This window comes from Perna viridis, chromosome 6 (genome assembly GCF_037379345.1).
Source record: "Perna viridis isolate PV_CMFRI_1.1 ecotype Kerala chromosome 6, ASM3737934v1, whole genome shotgun sequence".
In the NCBI taxonomy this organism is placed as follows: domain Eukaryota; kingdom Metazoa; phylum Mollusca; class Bivalvia; order Mytilida; family Mytilidae; genus Perna; species Perna viridis.
This window is the reverse complement of record NC_142450.1, coordinates 15,400,688-15,414,440: the sequence shown is the minus strand read 5'-3', so window position 1 is coordinate 15,414,440 and position 13,753 is coordinate 15,400,688. Positions and strand designations below refer to the sequence as shown.

The following is a 13,753-nucleotide window of genomic DNA, read 5'->3' as shown; positions in this document are numbered from 1 at the left end:
ATTCAAAATGCAATATGAAAAGAAAACTTAATCACACATGATGTATACAAAATTACTGATACCTAAAGCAAAGGGGAACAAAAATTATATTCAATTTATAAGGCATTGACTGCTCTAAATTAGTTTTCCAAATAAAACAGAAGTGGAAATGAAAATGAAATTTTTGTTCATAAATTTCAATTGGCTTTCAATATAAAAAAAAAGTAAAGCCAATTGAAAAATATGAAAATTTAGTTCTTTACACATAGAATAATTATATAAATCACATTTTTGACATTTTCTTTATTTATACTCAACTGCAAAATTATTCCCAGGTATACCATTCCCCAATATCATTCTGAATAGAAGTATAAGACTGACAGAGTTATTCCCCTTTATTAACAATTTGTACATGTACATAAAGTCTCTGGTATAACTTACAGGTCTTACTGAAGAGATCTAATGAAATATTTAGCCATGAAATTGTAAAAAAAATCAAAACATATTGTGTAATGTCTATTACTTTCATTTCCAAACAATTTCTAAGTTTCCCTAAGTTTTTTTAAATTGTAATAGTTTGAAGTTTTCACCAGGTATCCCAGGAAATTTGAAGCAGGATGGATTAAATTCCTATACTCTAACATTATAAACCTTTTTCATATAATTTTTTTTTTTTAATTTGGGGCAAAGGGAAGTAACTCTCCAACTTGACAGACTGGCTTACTGTCCAATTGGAGCAATGGACAGCAGTAGACTGCAAATTCAAATATTTGATTTATTGTATCTGCCGTAAGTATTTCAATATTTTGAAATATAATTTATTTCAAAACATTTAGCTACTTATTGAAGTATAAATAGTTTCAGAGAGAAAAGTTTGCTTTCTTCCCTTCCCAAATGGAGCTGAAGGAGAGGGAGAAATAAGAATAAAAACATTTTTTCTTATAGCATGTCTTGAAAAAGGTTCAGTATAATGAAAAGTGTGAGTTACAGACTTGTTGAATATTTTCTGTGGTAAAAACAACTAAAAACTTGCTGTGAAGATGGTCGATTCTAGCACTGATATAGCCCATAAAACTAGAAATCTAAAGGTATTTTGATCCTGGTGTAGAAGCTGTATTTTGCAACAAGAAAAAATCCTGTACCAGTACTGAGGGAAATATAGCAGTAAAATGGCTACATCCATAAATCCTTGTACTGCGAATTTACTATTCTTCGTGGGGTACCAATTTTCATGGCTTTCATGGGTAGGCCAAAGCACGACATGACTCCCAATGAATATTGATGTGTATACTGAAAACCTCAAAACCATGAACTCAAGATTCCACAAACTTTTGTTTTCTTCCCAAATCCACGAAAATTGGTATCCATAAATTACAGTACTTTCACAGTATTGCTAATTTCATACAGAAATGTTTATGAGCATAAGTTAGGTCATACTAACTATAAAAGATGACAAATTGTGTAATATACATATTTTCCTATAAATGTGAAACAAAATGTCTGAAAATAGAACCATGAAGTCTGAAAAACAAACATATTTTATAGATATTGCATATAAATATTAATATAGAAGGTCCAAAGTCCTTGATTTCCACATATATATGCAAGAAACACTAAACAGAAAAGACATATTTTTTGCCAGTACAAATTTTGGACAATTCAAGGGTTAACTGTGGCCAAAAGGACCTAGCATCAAAGGCCTGTATGGGGGAACAAAAGGCAATTAACATCATGGGTCTGAGGTCCACTTACCTTGGGTTCATGACAAGTCTTCTGAAGAAATAAGTCCATGTGATGTAGTCCATAGCATCTTGTTTGGATGTGATTGTCCCAGCAACGATCTCAGCATTGAGATGGTCTGCTAATACCTCTAACAGACTGAAAAGGTATGTCAATTCTTCTACATGTGTATACAGTTTTTTTTTAATTCCCCTAAAACTCAACATTTGGTAATGTTTTGTAAAATTCACATCACAACTATGTTTTTTTTTCAATTCAAAGAGATGTTGTTTTTTTTTCAGTTGTTTGCACATGTTTGTTTTCAATTTCAGTCACTAGCCTTCACCTTCAGTTGTAAAATTTCTAGGAGGTCTATGTTTCAGAGGAGTAACACAGAGAGTAAATAAAGAGGAGTTGACATGTGACAAAATGAGGATGTTGACAAAGAGTAATTGAGAAAGACCTGACATAGGGTAATTGAGGAGGGAGATGAAAACTTGTAAATAAGGAGTTGACAAAAAGTGAATGAGAAGAAACTGACATGGAGTAAATGAGCAGAAGTTGATAGAGAGTAAATTATAAGGCAACGACAGGATGTAAAGGAGTTTTTGCATTTTTTTTTCTTCTTGATCAGGAATTTCTTACTTTGATTCAACAGGGAATGGTTCATACAGAAATTTCTTATAGAAATGTTTCTTTATGTCATGTACAAGTATCACAGCCTTTCCTTGATCATCAAACTGTGGTCGACCAGCTCTGCCCATCATCTGTAATACATCTGTAAAATACAAGACAAAACACAATTAGATGACAGACAGACAGACAGAAAATAAACCTTTCCTTGATAATTTAACTATGGTTGCCAACTTTGCTCATCATCAATAACACAATTGAAAAATATGCAACAAGCAAGCAATCAGATGGACTGACAAACAACACGTGAAGGATGTTTTCCCTACATCATCGAACTGACAAAGCAGTATCTACCAATTTCCAAATTTGAGGTGTGACTTAGATGGGAACAAACAACCTCCTACACTAAAGGCTATCCTTGAGAACATGAAAGGTAGTTTCTTACATTTAAATTGAGTCATTGTTGCTCATTTACTCCTTATTTCCTGTAAGTTTTTTTTTCTCAGATGTTAAGTAACAGTCTTTTTAAGGATCATGCAAATTCTGTAAAATGTGAAACACCTCAAAAAAAGCAACATATTTTTATTTTTGTTATTAAGTTGCTTTGAAGGTCCATATGATGAAATGTATAATTATTCATTCAAATCTGTCTGCTCTTAGGAGATAATCAACATGGAAAATTCAATAGTTCTAATTGTATATTAGTGTCATTTACATAGTTATCTCCCTTAATTGTGAATTCTACAGTACTTTCTTTATATTTTTTTATCTCCTATGAACAAGGGTTATATGAAAAACCACACATTACTTTCTCTTTACTACGACATTTTAAACAAAATAACTAAAAATAAAGATATGTAGGCTTCCCAACCATGAATCACATTTTGCATGATTCTTATGTAGACTGATACTTGCTATTTCATCTCTGCCCCATGGTTTTTGAACTAAAAATAGTGTTTAAACTACAAACGCCAACTTAAGAAATTTGCTTCAAAAGTAAATCAAGGGAATTTGAGTTATCTCCCTTTGGTTGGTGAAATGGATATTTACCTGTTATGGGAAAATCTACATATCTCCTAGTCTTGCCATCATAATATTCAGTTCCCTTAACAACAACCAGATGGGCAGGGAAATTAACACCCCAGGCCAAGGTACTTGTGGCTACCAACAACTGCAAAGAAAAAAATAAGTTCTTGTATTAGAAAACACAGAAAAAATTGCACAGGAACAAAATTTGTCATCCAGAGTTTTCATGTTTGAAAACATATGGCAGCATATGTCTAGAACCAATATGGAAATACTGGTATGTGTTATTGTGCGTATGAAAAAAAAACCCATTAAAATATATGATTTCAAAATCTTACCAAAGTCATACTATTTTCATCTACAAAGTCCAAAGGAATATAATTGATCATGTAATGTTCTCATATAATTATTTTCTAAGTCCTCAACATAGGTTTTTCATTAGTTTTTCAATTTGGTCTCTAACACACCAAAAAAACATATGACAATCGTTCAATTTTCAATGCATTATAAGTTTTAGAAATAAAAATGAAACAAGCAGAACTTCAAAATTTTCATATAGACATAAGAAATAAACATTTTAAATGAAGCTAAAGAATTTCTTATTTCTGACCCCTATTTCGGTCCATCACTAATTTGTTTAATAAAAAAAAACATCTTACATCAATCAGAACCTTTCTTTGGTGGTATGGACACCTTAAGTTCAAAGAGCTCCACTCATATATACTTAAGTTTTTAAAAGCTTGCTTATGACAAAATTATTACTCCTTGATCCTGAACAGGTAAGGTCATAATCCCAAAAATTAATCAAAATGATAACAGATGATGATAGAACCCACAAGCAAATTCACAACAAACACAATGGCAATACCATAACATGGCATCAAAACTTCTGTAGTCCTTTAAATAGGGTCATTACTCAAGGAAATTTTAACTCAAATACTGTGAAAGTACTATTGTTTGTTGGGTACCAATTTTCGGGATTTCGTGGGTTAGGTAAACCAAGAAATTTGATTCCCAATGAAAAGGATTAGTTTTCAAAACCTCACATTTAATAATCCACTAACTTGTGCTTTTCCCCTAAACCATGAAAATTGATACCAGTGAATATGTGTACTTTAAAAGTATATACAAAATGGGTTTAAATTCGGCTGAGCAGAATCCTTCGAACTAAATTTGAATTAAAAATATGTTTCGTGGTGTCACTGATTTGACCCCAAAGGTTGAACCCTAATAAGTAGAGACAAGTTTGAAACTGATTTAAAATAGAATTGTGATAAATCATAAATATGACACAGGATAAAAAAAATTTCTGAATCGAAAAGGCCACTTTTTGCTCCTAATTCCTAAATGATTGAAAAGACAACCTTCACAATCAAGCTAAGTGTTCCTTTAAGGTTGTGGCACTTTTGAGTACAATATGAAAAAAAAAGATCCATGCACTTTTACTCCGGTTACTTTCTACTGTCAAGACATCAGGATAGTGCTTGTTTCAAGCTCCTTAATTTGGCAACTACTGTGAAAGTACTATTGTTCGTGGGGTACCAATTTTCATGGATTTCACGGGTAGGCTAAACCACGAATTTTGGTTCCCAAAGAAAAGGAGATTTTCATAGATTATACACTGAAAACCTCAAACCCACAAATTCAAAAATCTACAAACTTGTGTTTCTTCCCTAATCCAAGAAAATTGGTATCCACGAATTAAAGTACATTACCGTAATTTCTAAACAGTTCAAATCACAAACCCCAAAACAGATCCCGGCCTTTTTTTTGTGATCAGGTAAGACACCTTTGGGTACAATTGCAATGAGATCTATACAATTATTCTCAAGTTATAGTTCAGACAACAAAAAACTACAGAGGACATCAACTGCAAAGTGTTACCAATACATGTCTGTCTGTCTTTATACAATAAAAGCCTTTATGAAAGTGTGACAGTATCAACCAGTGTGCCTTGTTCGTCAACCATAAAAAGTCAGGATGGACAAATACTGTCAAAATATGTAGTTTTCCAATGGACACTATCTATATTTCTCTACAAGAAACAACTCACTGTTATGTGAACTTGAAGTTGATAATCCCACTTGTATAGGAAGTTGATATTTGACTACACCTTAAATAGCTTAAACCATGTGTAAAGTAAAGTAACAGACCAAATTTGTAATCAATCCATCAAATTGGAAGGGCTGAAAAAAGTAGGATGAAATTTTGACAGACGGACGGAATGACCGACAAAGTGATTCCAATAGACCACTTACTTGTTGACTGGGAGTATAATAATCTGAAACCTGGGTACTACCAATATTTTGTGACAGTGAAATAATTTACTGAAGAAATACCTTGTAAATACTGAATGCCTGAATTAGTGTATGCAAGTGCTATTTTTTTTCATAAAAGAAGTTAGAAATTTCACACATTATTAGCTTGAAAGCAAATTTGAAACCAATTGAAGGCTTATTTTATTTTCTTGTGCCTAAAGGAAGTATAACTAAAGAAATCATTTTTTGGAGATTAATGTAGATTACTTTATACGAAAACAGAATTTGGCTTTCTCTTTTTTTCTTTTTATATCCTTCTTTTGTTTTTAGATTGTTATGCTCCCAGGAGCATGAATTGCTCACCTGGTTAAAGTTTGTCTTTCAAGGGCAATAAATTTAACAAGGAGTTGTCCAACAATTTTGACTCAAGTAGACTTTGGTGGGACTCATGATAAGGATCATTTCAGTGACTGAAAGTTTCTTTCTATCTATTATAGTTTTCAAGATATTGGCTGAAAACTGTAAAAAAAAAAAAAACAAAAAAAAACATCATTTTTCATATTTCAAGGGCAGTAACTCTTACAAGGAATCGCCTGACAACTTTGATCCCTCAGTCTTTTGAAGACCTTATAATAAGGGTCATTTCAGCAATTGAAAGAATTTGGCTAAACCTAACGATTTTGGAGATAAATACTAAAAAATACTGTCTGACTTTTATATTATATTTTTAGTAATGGCAGACATCTTTTTCTATCAGATTCTAATTAATACCTGGTGTGATTCAAATTGGTCCAATATCAGAATTTAGCTAAACCTAAAGGTTTTGGAGATATATAGTCAAGTAGTGCCAGAGGAAAAGAGTTTTGAAAAATTGTTAATGACCTCGACAGATGACAAAGGATGACGACAACGGACGCCAAGTGATGGCAATAGCTCACATGCCTCCTGCCAGGTGAGCTAAAAAATATTAATGCAGGATATAAATTTGCAATTTTGTACGTCTTTTTTTTTTCACTAAAAATAAGTTACAATCTGTTACAATGATACAGCTATTCTATATGAAACAGGATTTGGCTGAAGATATCCTTGTTTAGATTTTAGGAGTGTAACCTTAAAGAAATAGTGGAAAATAACTTAAATTTTTTTTATATTTTTTATAAAACATTGTGTAAAACCACCCAATGCAAATAGAGTACCTTCAAATCTCCATTTATGGTCCTTTGACAACATATATTCCTTCATGCAAATCCACAAATCTTAATAATTTTATCAAAATCTTTCTTAAGCAGTTCAGGAGGAATTGCACTTTTAAGGTAATAGCAAGTTAACAACTGAAGTTGGATTATCTCCCTTTGAAGTTCTCTAACAATATCTATATTCATTTTATTTGTACCATAAAAACTGATTTGTTCATTATGTCGTGGTTCCCTGGATTACATTCTTTTGATTTGTGCTAGAATCTTGGTTCTCTTGATTATTCTTAGAGAGTACTGACGCCAAAACAGAACATAAATGAAATACCATTTTTGAATCAATGACACAAAATACCCTTTGAAAAGTCACATAGTCGATTTAACCTAATAAGCCCATAGATTGTGACTAGAACTGGTAATTGATAACAAGTGGTATTTGAGTTGGTTATAATACTGAAATTATAGACTTATAAACCATGAATAATTGATGAAAAACATGCAGAAATACATATAATTTAATTTCCTAAAAAACAGTGTTAATTTAATTGCAGGTGGTGAAGGCATTAGTCATATTATCCGAAAGGGTATCAATAGTGGCCCATTTTCATGGGTGCTGATTTTGGCACATATTAGTAGTCCATTTAAAAATGCCAAAATAAATTCCAAATAAATGAACAGCGTTCCAATATCCCCTGTGAAAAAAAAGGGCAGAAAACTTTAAATTCACTGAAATTTTCTAAGTACAAGGGCCTTAACTTCCGTAAAAACCAATCAACCGTAACCAAAGTAAAACTTCATCTATAACTCTTCATAATAAGGTCATATACCAAAAACAAACTTCTTTGGTAAAAGCATTACAAAAAAAAAGTGCAGAAAATGTGGGCAGAAAGAAAGACGCCGGCATTTCAATGTCCCCTCGCAACGCGCCTTGGGGGACAAAAATATATATTCTGACCTTAACTACGAAGTGCACCAATTAGTATCATTCAAATTAGAATAAAAAAATTTTGCAAATTTTATGCAAATTAGAACTGTGTGTTCATTTTGTCCCTTTAGAAACTAATGCTTAAACAAAACTAAAGGCTCCCAGGAGCCTGAATCGCTCACCTGGTTAAAGTTTGTGTTTCAAGAGCAGTAAATTTATTAAGGAGTTGTCCAACAATTTTGACTCAACAAGACTTCAGTAGGACCATTTTAAGGATCATTTCAGCAATTGAATGTTTCTTTCTATCTATTATAGTTTTCAAGATATTGGATGAAAACTATAACAAGAGGCTCCCAGGAGCCTGAATCACTCACCTGGTTGAATTTTGCCTTTCAAGGGCAATAAATTAAACAAGAAGTTGTCCAACAATTTTGACTCAAGAAAGTTTTGATATGACTTATCATAAGGATCATTTCAGTAAATAACAGTCAAAATCAATCAGTTTTCAAGACATTCGCTGAAAATTGTCAAAAAAAAAAAAAAAAAAAAACACATCATTTTCTCCTGTCAAGGGCAATAACTCTTATAAGAAGGCATCTGACAAATTTTATGCCTGAAGACTTTTGTAGTCCTAAAAATAGGATCATTTCAGCTATTGAAAGAATTTTGCTAAACCTAACGGTTTTGGAGATATATGCGAAAAACTACTGTCTGACCCCTATCTTCTATTTTTAGTAACAGCGGCCATGTTTTCAACAAATCCCCACATCAGTTCTATGCATGATACCCCAAGGAACATTCATACTAAGTTTTGTTCCAATTGGTCAAGTAGTGTCAGAGGAGACAATTTTTGAAAGAAATAAAATTAAAAATAGTGAAAAAACGTCGAAAAAAGGAGAATAACTCCAACATGGCTGAACAGATTAAAATGAAAATTTGACCACAGATAAATCTCAACATGCTGAACACTTTAACTCAGTCACAATTGAGCTTAACTTAACTGTTTTGGAGATATATGCAAAAAACTATTGTCTGACCCGTATGTTCTATTGGTAACGGTGGCCATGTTTTTCAACACATCAAAAATTCCCACATCAGTTCTATGCAGGATACCCCAAGGAACATTCATACCAAGTTTGGTTCCAATTAGTCAAGTAGTTTCACAGTAGAGAATTTTGAAAAATTGTTAACAACGACAACGATGACGACGGACCCCAAGTGATTGCAATAGCTAAAAATATAAATCCCGAAATATGAAATATAGACAAACCCATAATACAGTCCAAGAAGAGAAAAGATCTTGAACAGATCGATATGTAAAGAATTGTAAAATAAAAAGGGAATGTTAAAGGTTGAGGACAATTATTTTCCAAACGGTCACTCAAAAGATCATCAAGTGTTAGTCTCTGAAGGAATCAGGCAGTGGACAAAATATGGTTTGTGTATTGAAAGTTTAATTTGACTATTTGGACCATTAGAATAAAAAAAATAAGACAAGATTTTCTATAACATTTATATTAACTGATATACAAATTCATTGAAATGTCAAAAATAACCTAATTTTCCTTACATTTTATTGCAGAATTTCTGAGCAAATCCTGTGATGCTGAGACCAAAAAAAATGGTCTTTTCAAATAAAGAAAGCATCCTTGAGAGAAATTATATTGACTGGTGGGGCTTTGATATGCATATTTCTGATATTTCTCATTTTGCCTGATTCTTACAAAAACTTACACTTAACAATTTGTTTATATTGGATTATAACATATTCAAGTGGAAAAAAAGAAGGATGTTTGTTAAAATTTTGTTACGTACACTATCAATCCAAATAATACAGTACCTGTAGGGGATCTTCCCATTTTATGGGATATGGGACAATGGGGAATGGGGCAATGGGGAATGGGGCATTTGGAATTGGGTAAATGAATAGGGCAATTGGAAAGGGGCGAGGGAATAATTTTGATTGATCAATCAAAATTGTTCTGCCTTTTTCCTCAAGCAACACACATATCATAATTCTATGACAGCAACTAAAATAATTTTTAAACAAGATGGTTTTAGAGTAATTTTTAATTATTACAGGTGTCGCAATTCATTATTCATTGACATTTTTTAACATATTAAACGGAAGTACATTGGTTGTTGATTGAAAATGTTCACGCTCATATGATTTCTAAACGTAAATCATTTTTGAAAATTCATACTGAAATATTTTTGTGTAGGATACACTCATATGATTTTAATATTGACAAATTAAACACATTGAGCCATAATAACAAGACCATTTTAAAAAAAAAATACACAGGATTCCCTTAGTTTTCAACTGGCAGAAGCATATCATTTGTCGCAACCTTGAAAAGGATAATAATATTGCCGTTTTTAATATTTTATACAAGAATTTTAGACCATTATTGAAATTATTTACTGTTCACATCCTTATAATATGCAGAAATGTGTCATTTTTAAGAAATTGAACTGAAATCAATATGTCACAACCAAACATATGATGCAAATTTTGACAATTTGCAATGGGGTATGGGGCAACGGGGAATGGGGGATGGGGCAATGGGGTATGGGGCAAGTGGGAAGTTTATCCCATACAGGGACTGTAACCAAGTTGTGAAACAACAGTTTAAATTAATACATGGGTAGTGGTACCCCTGCATGTTGAACACCAACTTAGCAGATTCACACGTGACTACCATTAAAGTACAGGTACAAATTTCTGTTTACTGGCTTGTATAACAAGAATGGATATGGTGAATATGTCAAAGAAACAACAACCCCATCATGATGAAAAATGTCAGCTCAAGCCCACCCATGGGTCTTCAATGAACAAAGAGGAAACCCTAACACCACAGGACAGGCAGCAGCTGGCCCAAAAACATCATTATATACAGGTACAGCGAAATACAGCAAAATAGTTGCCCCTATATACTCCAGCAACATAAATGTAAACTGAAAGTGAAACAAAACAATACATACAGTTTTGCTTAGAATTCAAATTTAGCAGAATTTATTTAGGCATTTTTAAACAGACCACTAATATTAGCTAATATTAATAAGGCCAGGAAACTCAATTTGAAACTACCAAATCCATCAATAGCACCTTTATCTTAAAATACTAATTCCGTTACCTCCTAAACTCAAAACATTAACAGAGACACAATACATTCACAGTGAAACATGCATCAAGCGAAGTTACCGAACCTGCTTTAGACTTGGAATTTTGTTAAATTCATAAAATGATACAAAGACTTTAAAAAGTGTCTGGTTCAAACAGGTTTTCTGATTTTTCAGGGTTTCAGTTTAAACCGGTTTCACTTAAATTAGAAAAAGAATTGTCACAAGCTCCAAACTGTCCATATTTCATGTTTCCAATTATTCTTGATCAACAATGTTAACTCAACCGTGACAAAGAGCACTAGAATTTCATGCATGATATGATCTAATTACTCAAAATTAAATGAAAAACAGCCAGCACTTCAGAACATTTTTGGGAATGAAAATTTGGATAAAATCAATTTATCACTTGATTCTTGCGTTTGGTTTGGTCAAAGCTTTTCAACAGATAAAAAGCATACAAATTGCTGTCTGGCATTTTTTCCATGAAGTGACCATTTCAAGAAAGAGTTAGTAGTAGAAGTAGTGAAACTAATAAAGTTTCATTAATCCAATTTTTTCTATCAGCGTATTCATCATTTCATCCGCCAAATCAATTCAGTTAACCAAAAGACAGAGTACTCAAAATAATCATGATGATTTATAAAGGCCTTTCTTAGGTGGCATAAGGCCAACGAAAAATTTCCATCATACTCAATCGAAAAAATGTGAAAAATACCCAAATCATGAACAAAAGAAAAGGAAATGGGGGTTGAAAATTCTTGACATTCAATAGACAAATAAAAACTATTCATGATACCCCACCACAAAGAAAAACTAGGGCATTAATGGAATAAAAAGTGATGCCCTGCACATTATAATGAAAAAGGGGGATGGCAAAATGTTCAAAATGGCCTTTCTCCAAAACCACAATTTGGATTTTGCTGAAAATTCAACTTAACCTGTATTTTTATAGTACTGAACAACTGTGCAAAGTTTCAAAAAAACTAATTAATCCATTCAGATATGATCATCTTAAATTCATCGAGGGACAGACAGATGGACACACAACTTTTGGAGAGTACCACATAACACCTTATAACTTGGTGTGGCAAGGTATAAGAAAATAAAAGAACAGCATTCCAATGTCCCCCACAAAAAAAAAAGTGAGGAAAACTTTAAATTCACTGAAATTTTCTTAGTCCAAGGGCCATAACTTCCTTAAAATCAACCAACTATAACCAAAGTCGAACTTAATCTGTAACTTCTCATAGTAAGACTCCATACAAAATATAAAATCAATTGGTGAAAGCATAACAAAAAAAGTGCGGAAAACTGTAAATTCACTGAAATTTTTTAAATCTAAGGGTCATAACTTATGTAAAAATTATTTTAGGAATCATGAGTTAACACTAATACATAATTCAGGACCAGAGATTCTAAATCAAGATAACAACAAGATGTTGCATGCTACGTCATGCCAAGAATATCACCACTCAACCCTTTCAGTCAAACCCTGGAAAGGGAAAGACAGTACAAAAATTAACATCCAAATTCAATACACCAAATATCTAAGCATCATCTCCAATGGGAGCTGAGAAATCTGTTATGAAAATTTCCATTATGCATGACCTAAAAAACTACAAAGTCGATCGGTAAACAGGAAGTAGATGAGTGAAGAACCTGAAAAAAGGGGTGACACATTACAATTTCATCATAAAAAAGCAATTCATTGAATATCTAACCATTCCCTCAAAAAGAAGCTGAGAAATCTGTTACTAAAATTTCCATTATGTACCACTTGAAAAACTACTTAGTCAATCGGTAAACAAGAAGTAGAAGAGCTAGGAACCTGAAAAGGGGGAGACACAATACTTGTCATCATGCATTCCCTCTTATATAAGCTGAGAAATCTGTTACAAAGAGTGTAACAGACAGAATGACGTACGGACTGAGGGACAAAGTGATTGCAATATTAATTATAAGAATAAACACAGAAACTGAAAAGAATAATGAGCCCATGACTCAATTAAAAGCTAGGAATATAGACCTGGTGCACTGGTAGGGTAAGCATCGTCAGTGTTTTCCTAAAAACAATTGCAGAGTTGCTCATATAGCAACAAATCTGGATTATAACAACAGATAAAAACTTTCCCATGGTGGAGATGGTAGCACCACATTGATAAACAAATTCATAATGCTGATCATGAAAGTAACGACTTAAGGCTTGGAGCAAAATAACCTAATGTTCAAATAGCTTATCTTGTAGAAGTCATTAAGTAGCAGTCTTTGTGAGAATCATGCAAAATCTGAAAAATGAGATGCACCCTAAAAAAGGCTACATATTTTTATTTTTGTAATTTAAGTTGTTTTATGGGTCTATACTATGAAATGTGTAATTATTCATTCAAATCTGTCTGCTCTTAGGAGATAATCAACATTGAAATTTCAATAGATTCTATTGTATTTGAGCATCACTTACAGAGTTATCTCCCTTAATTTTGAAATCTACAGTGCATTCAATACAATTTTTATCCCCTAAGAGCACGGATTATATGAAAAACCACATGTTAATTTCTGTTTACTTTGACATTTCAAACAAAATATCAAAAATAAAAATATGTAGGCTCTTTACCCATGAAACACATTTTGCATGATCCTTAACTGGAGTGCTACTTAATAAGCACAGAATTGAATATGTCATTTCTTACCATAAGACCATTTCAGTACAAATGATCAGGGCTGAAATTTTATGGAAGACATTGAGTGGGCACATGCTTTTTCTCAAGAAATTACCAATGTCACAATACTTGCTGCATTCTTTCCTGATGTCAAGCTGGGTAAAACTGCACATGCCCACTCTCATTCTGATCAAAATAATAACTACTCTGCAGCATGTATGACATGAAAGGGTTTAT

General features: G+C 32.5%; 1 protein-coding gene across 1 annotated transcript in view; it reads right to left on the bottom strand.

Annotated features, from left to right (window-relative positions):
• Positions 1-13,753, bottom strand: part of LOC148613816 (activating signal cointegrator 1 complex subunit 3-like) — a 204,081-nt gene that overhangs the window by 93,795 nt on the left and 96,533 nt on the right. Inside the window, exons 33-35 of the mRNA XM_088587463.1 lie at positions 3,382-3,502; positions 2,344-2,476; positions 1,732-1,857 (exon numbers count right to left, since the gene is read on the bottom strand). Of these exons, the coding sequence (XP_088443589.1) occupies positions 1,732-1,857; positions 2,344-2,476; positions 3,382-3,502 (380 nt within the window). The remainder of the gene's footprint in view (positions 1-1,731; positions 1,858-2,343; positions 2,477-3,381; positions 3,503-13,753) is intronic.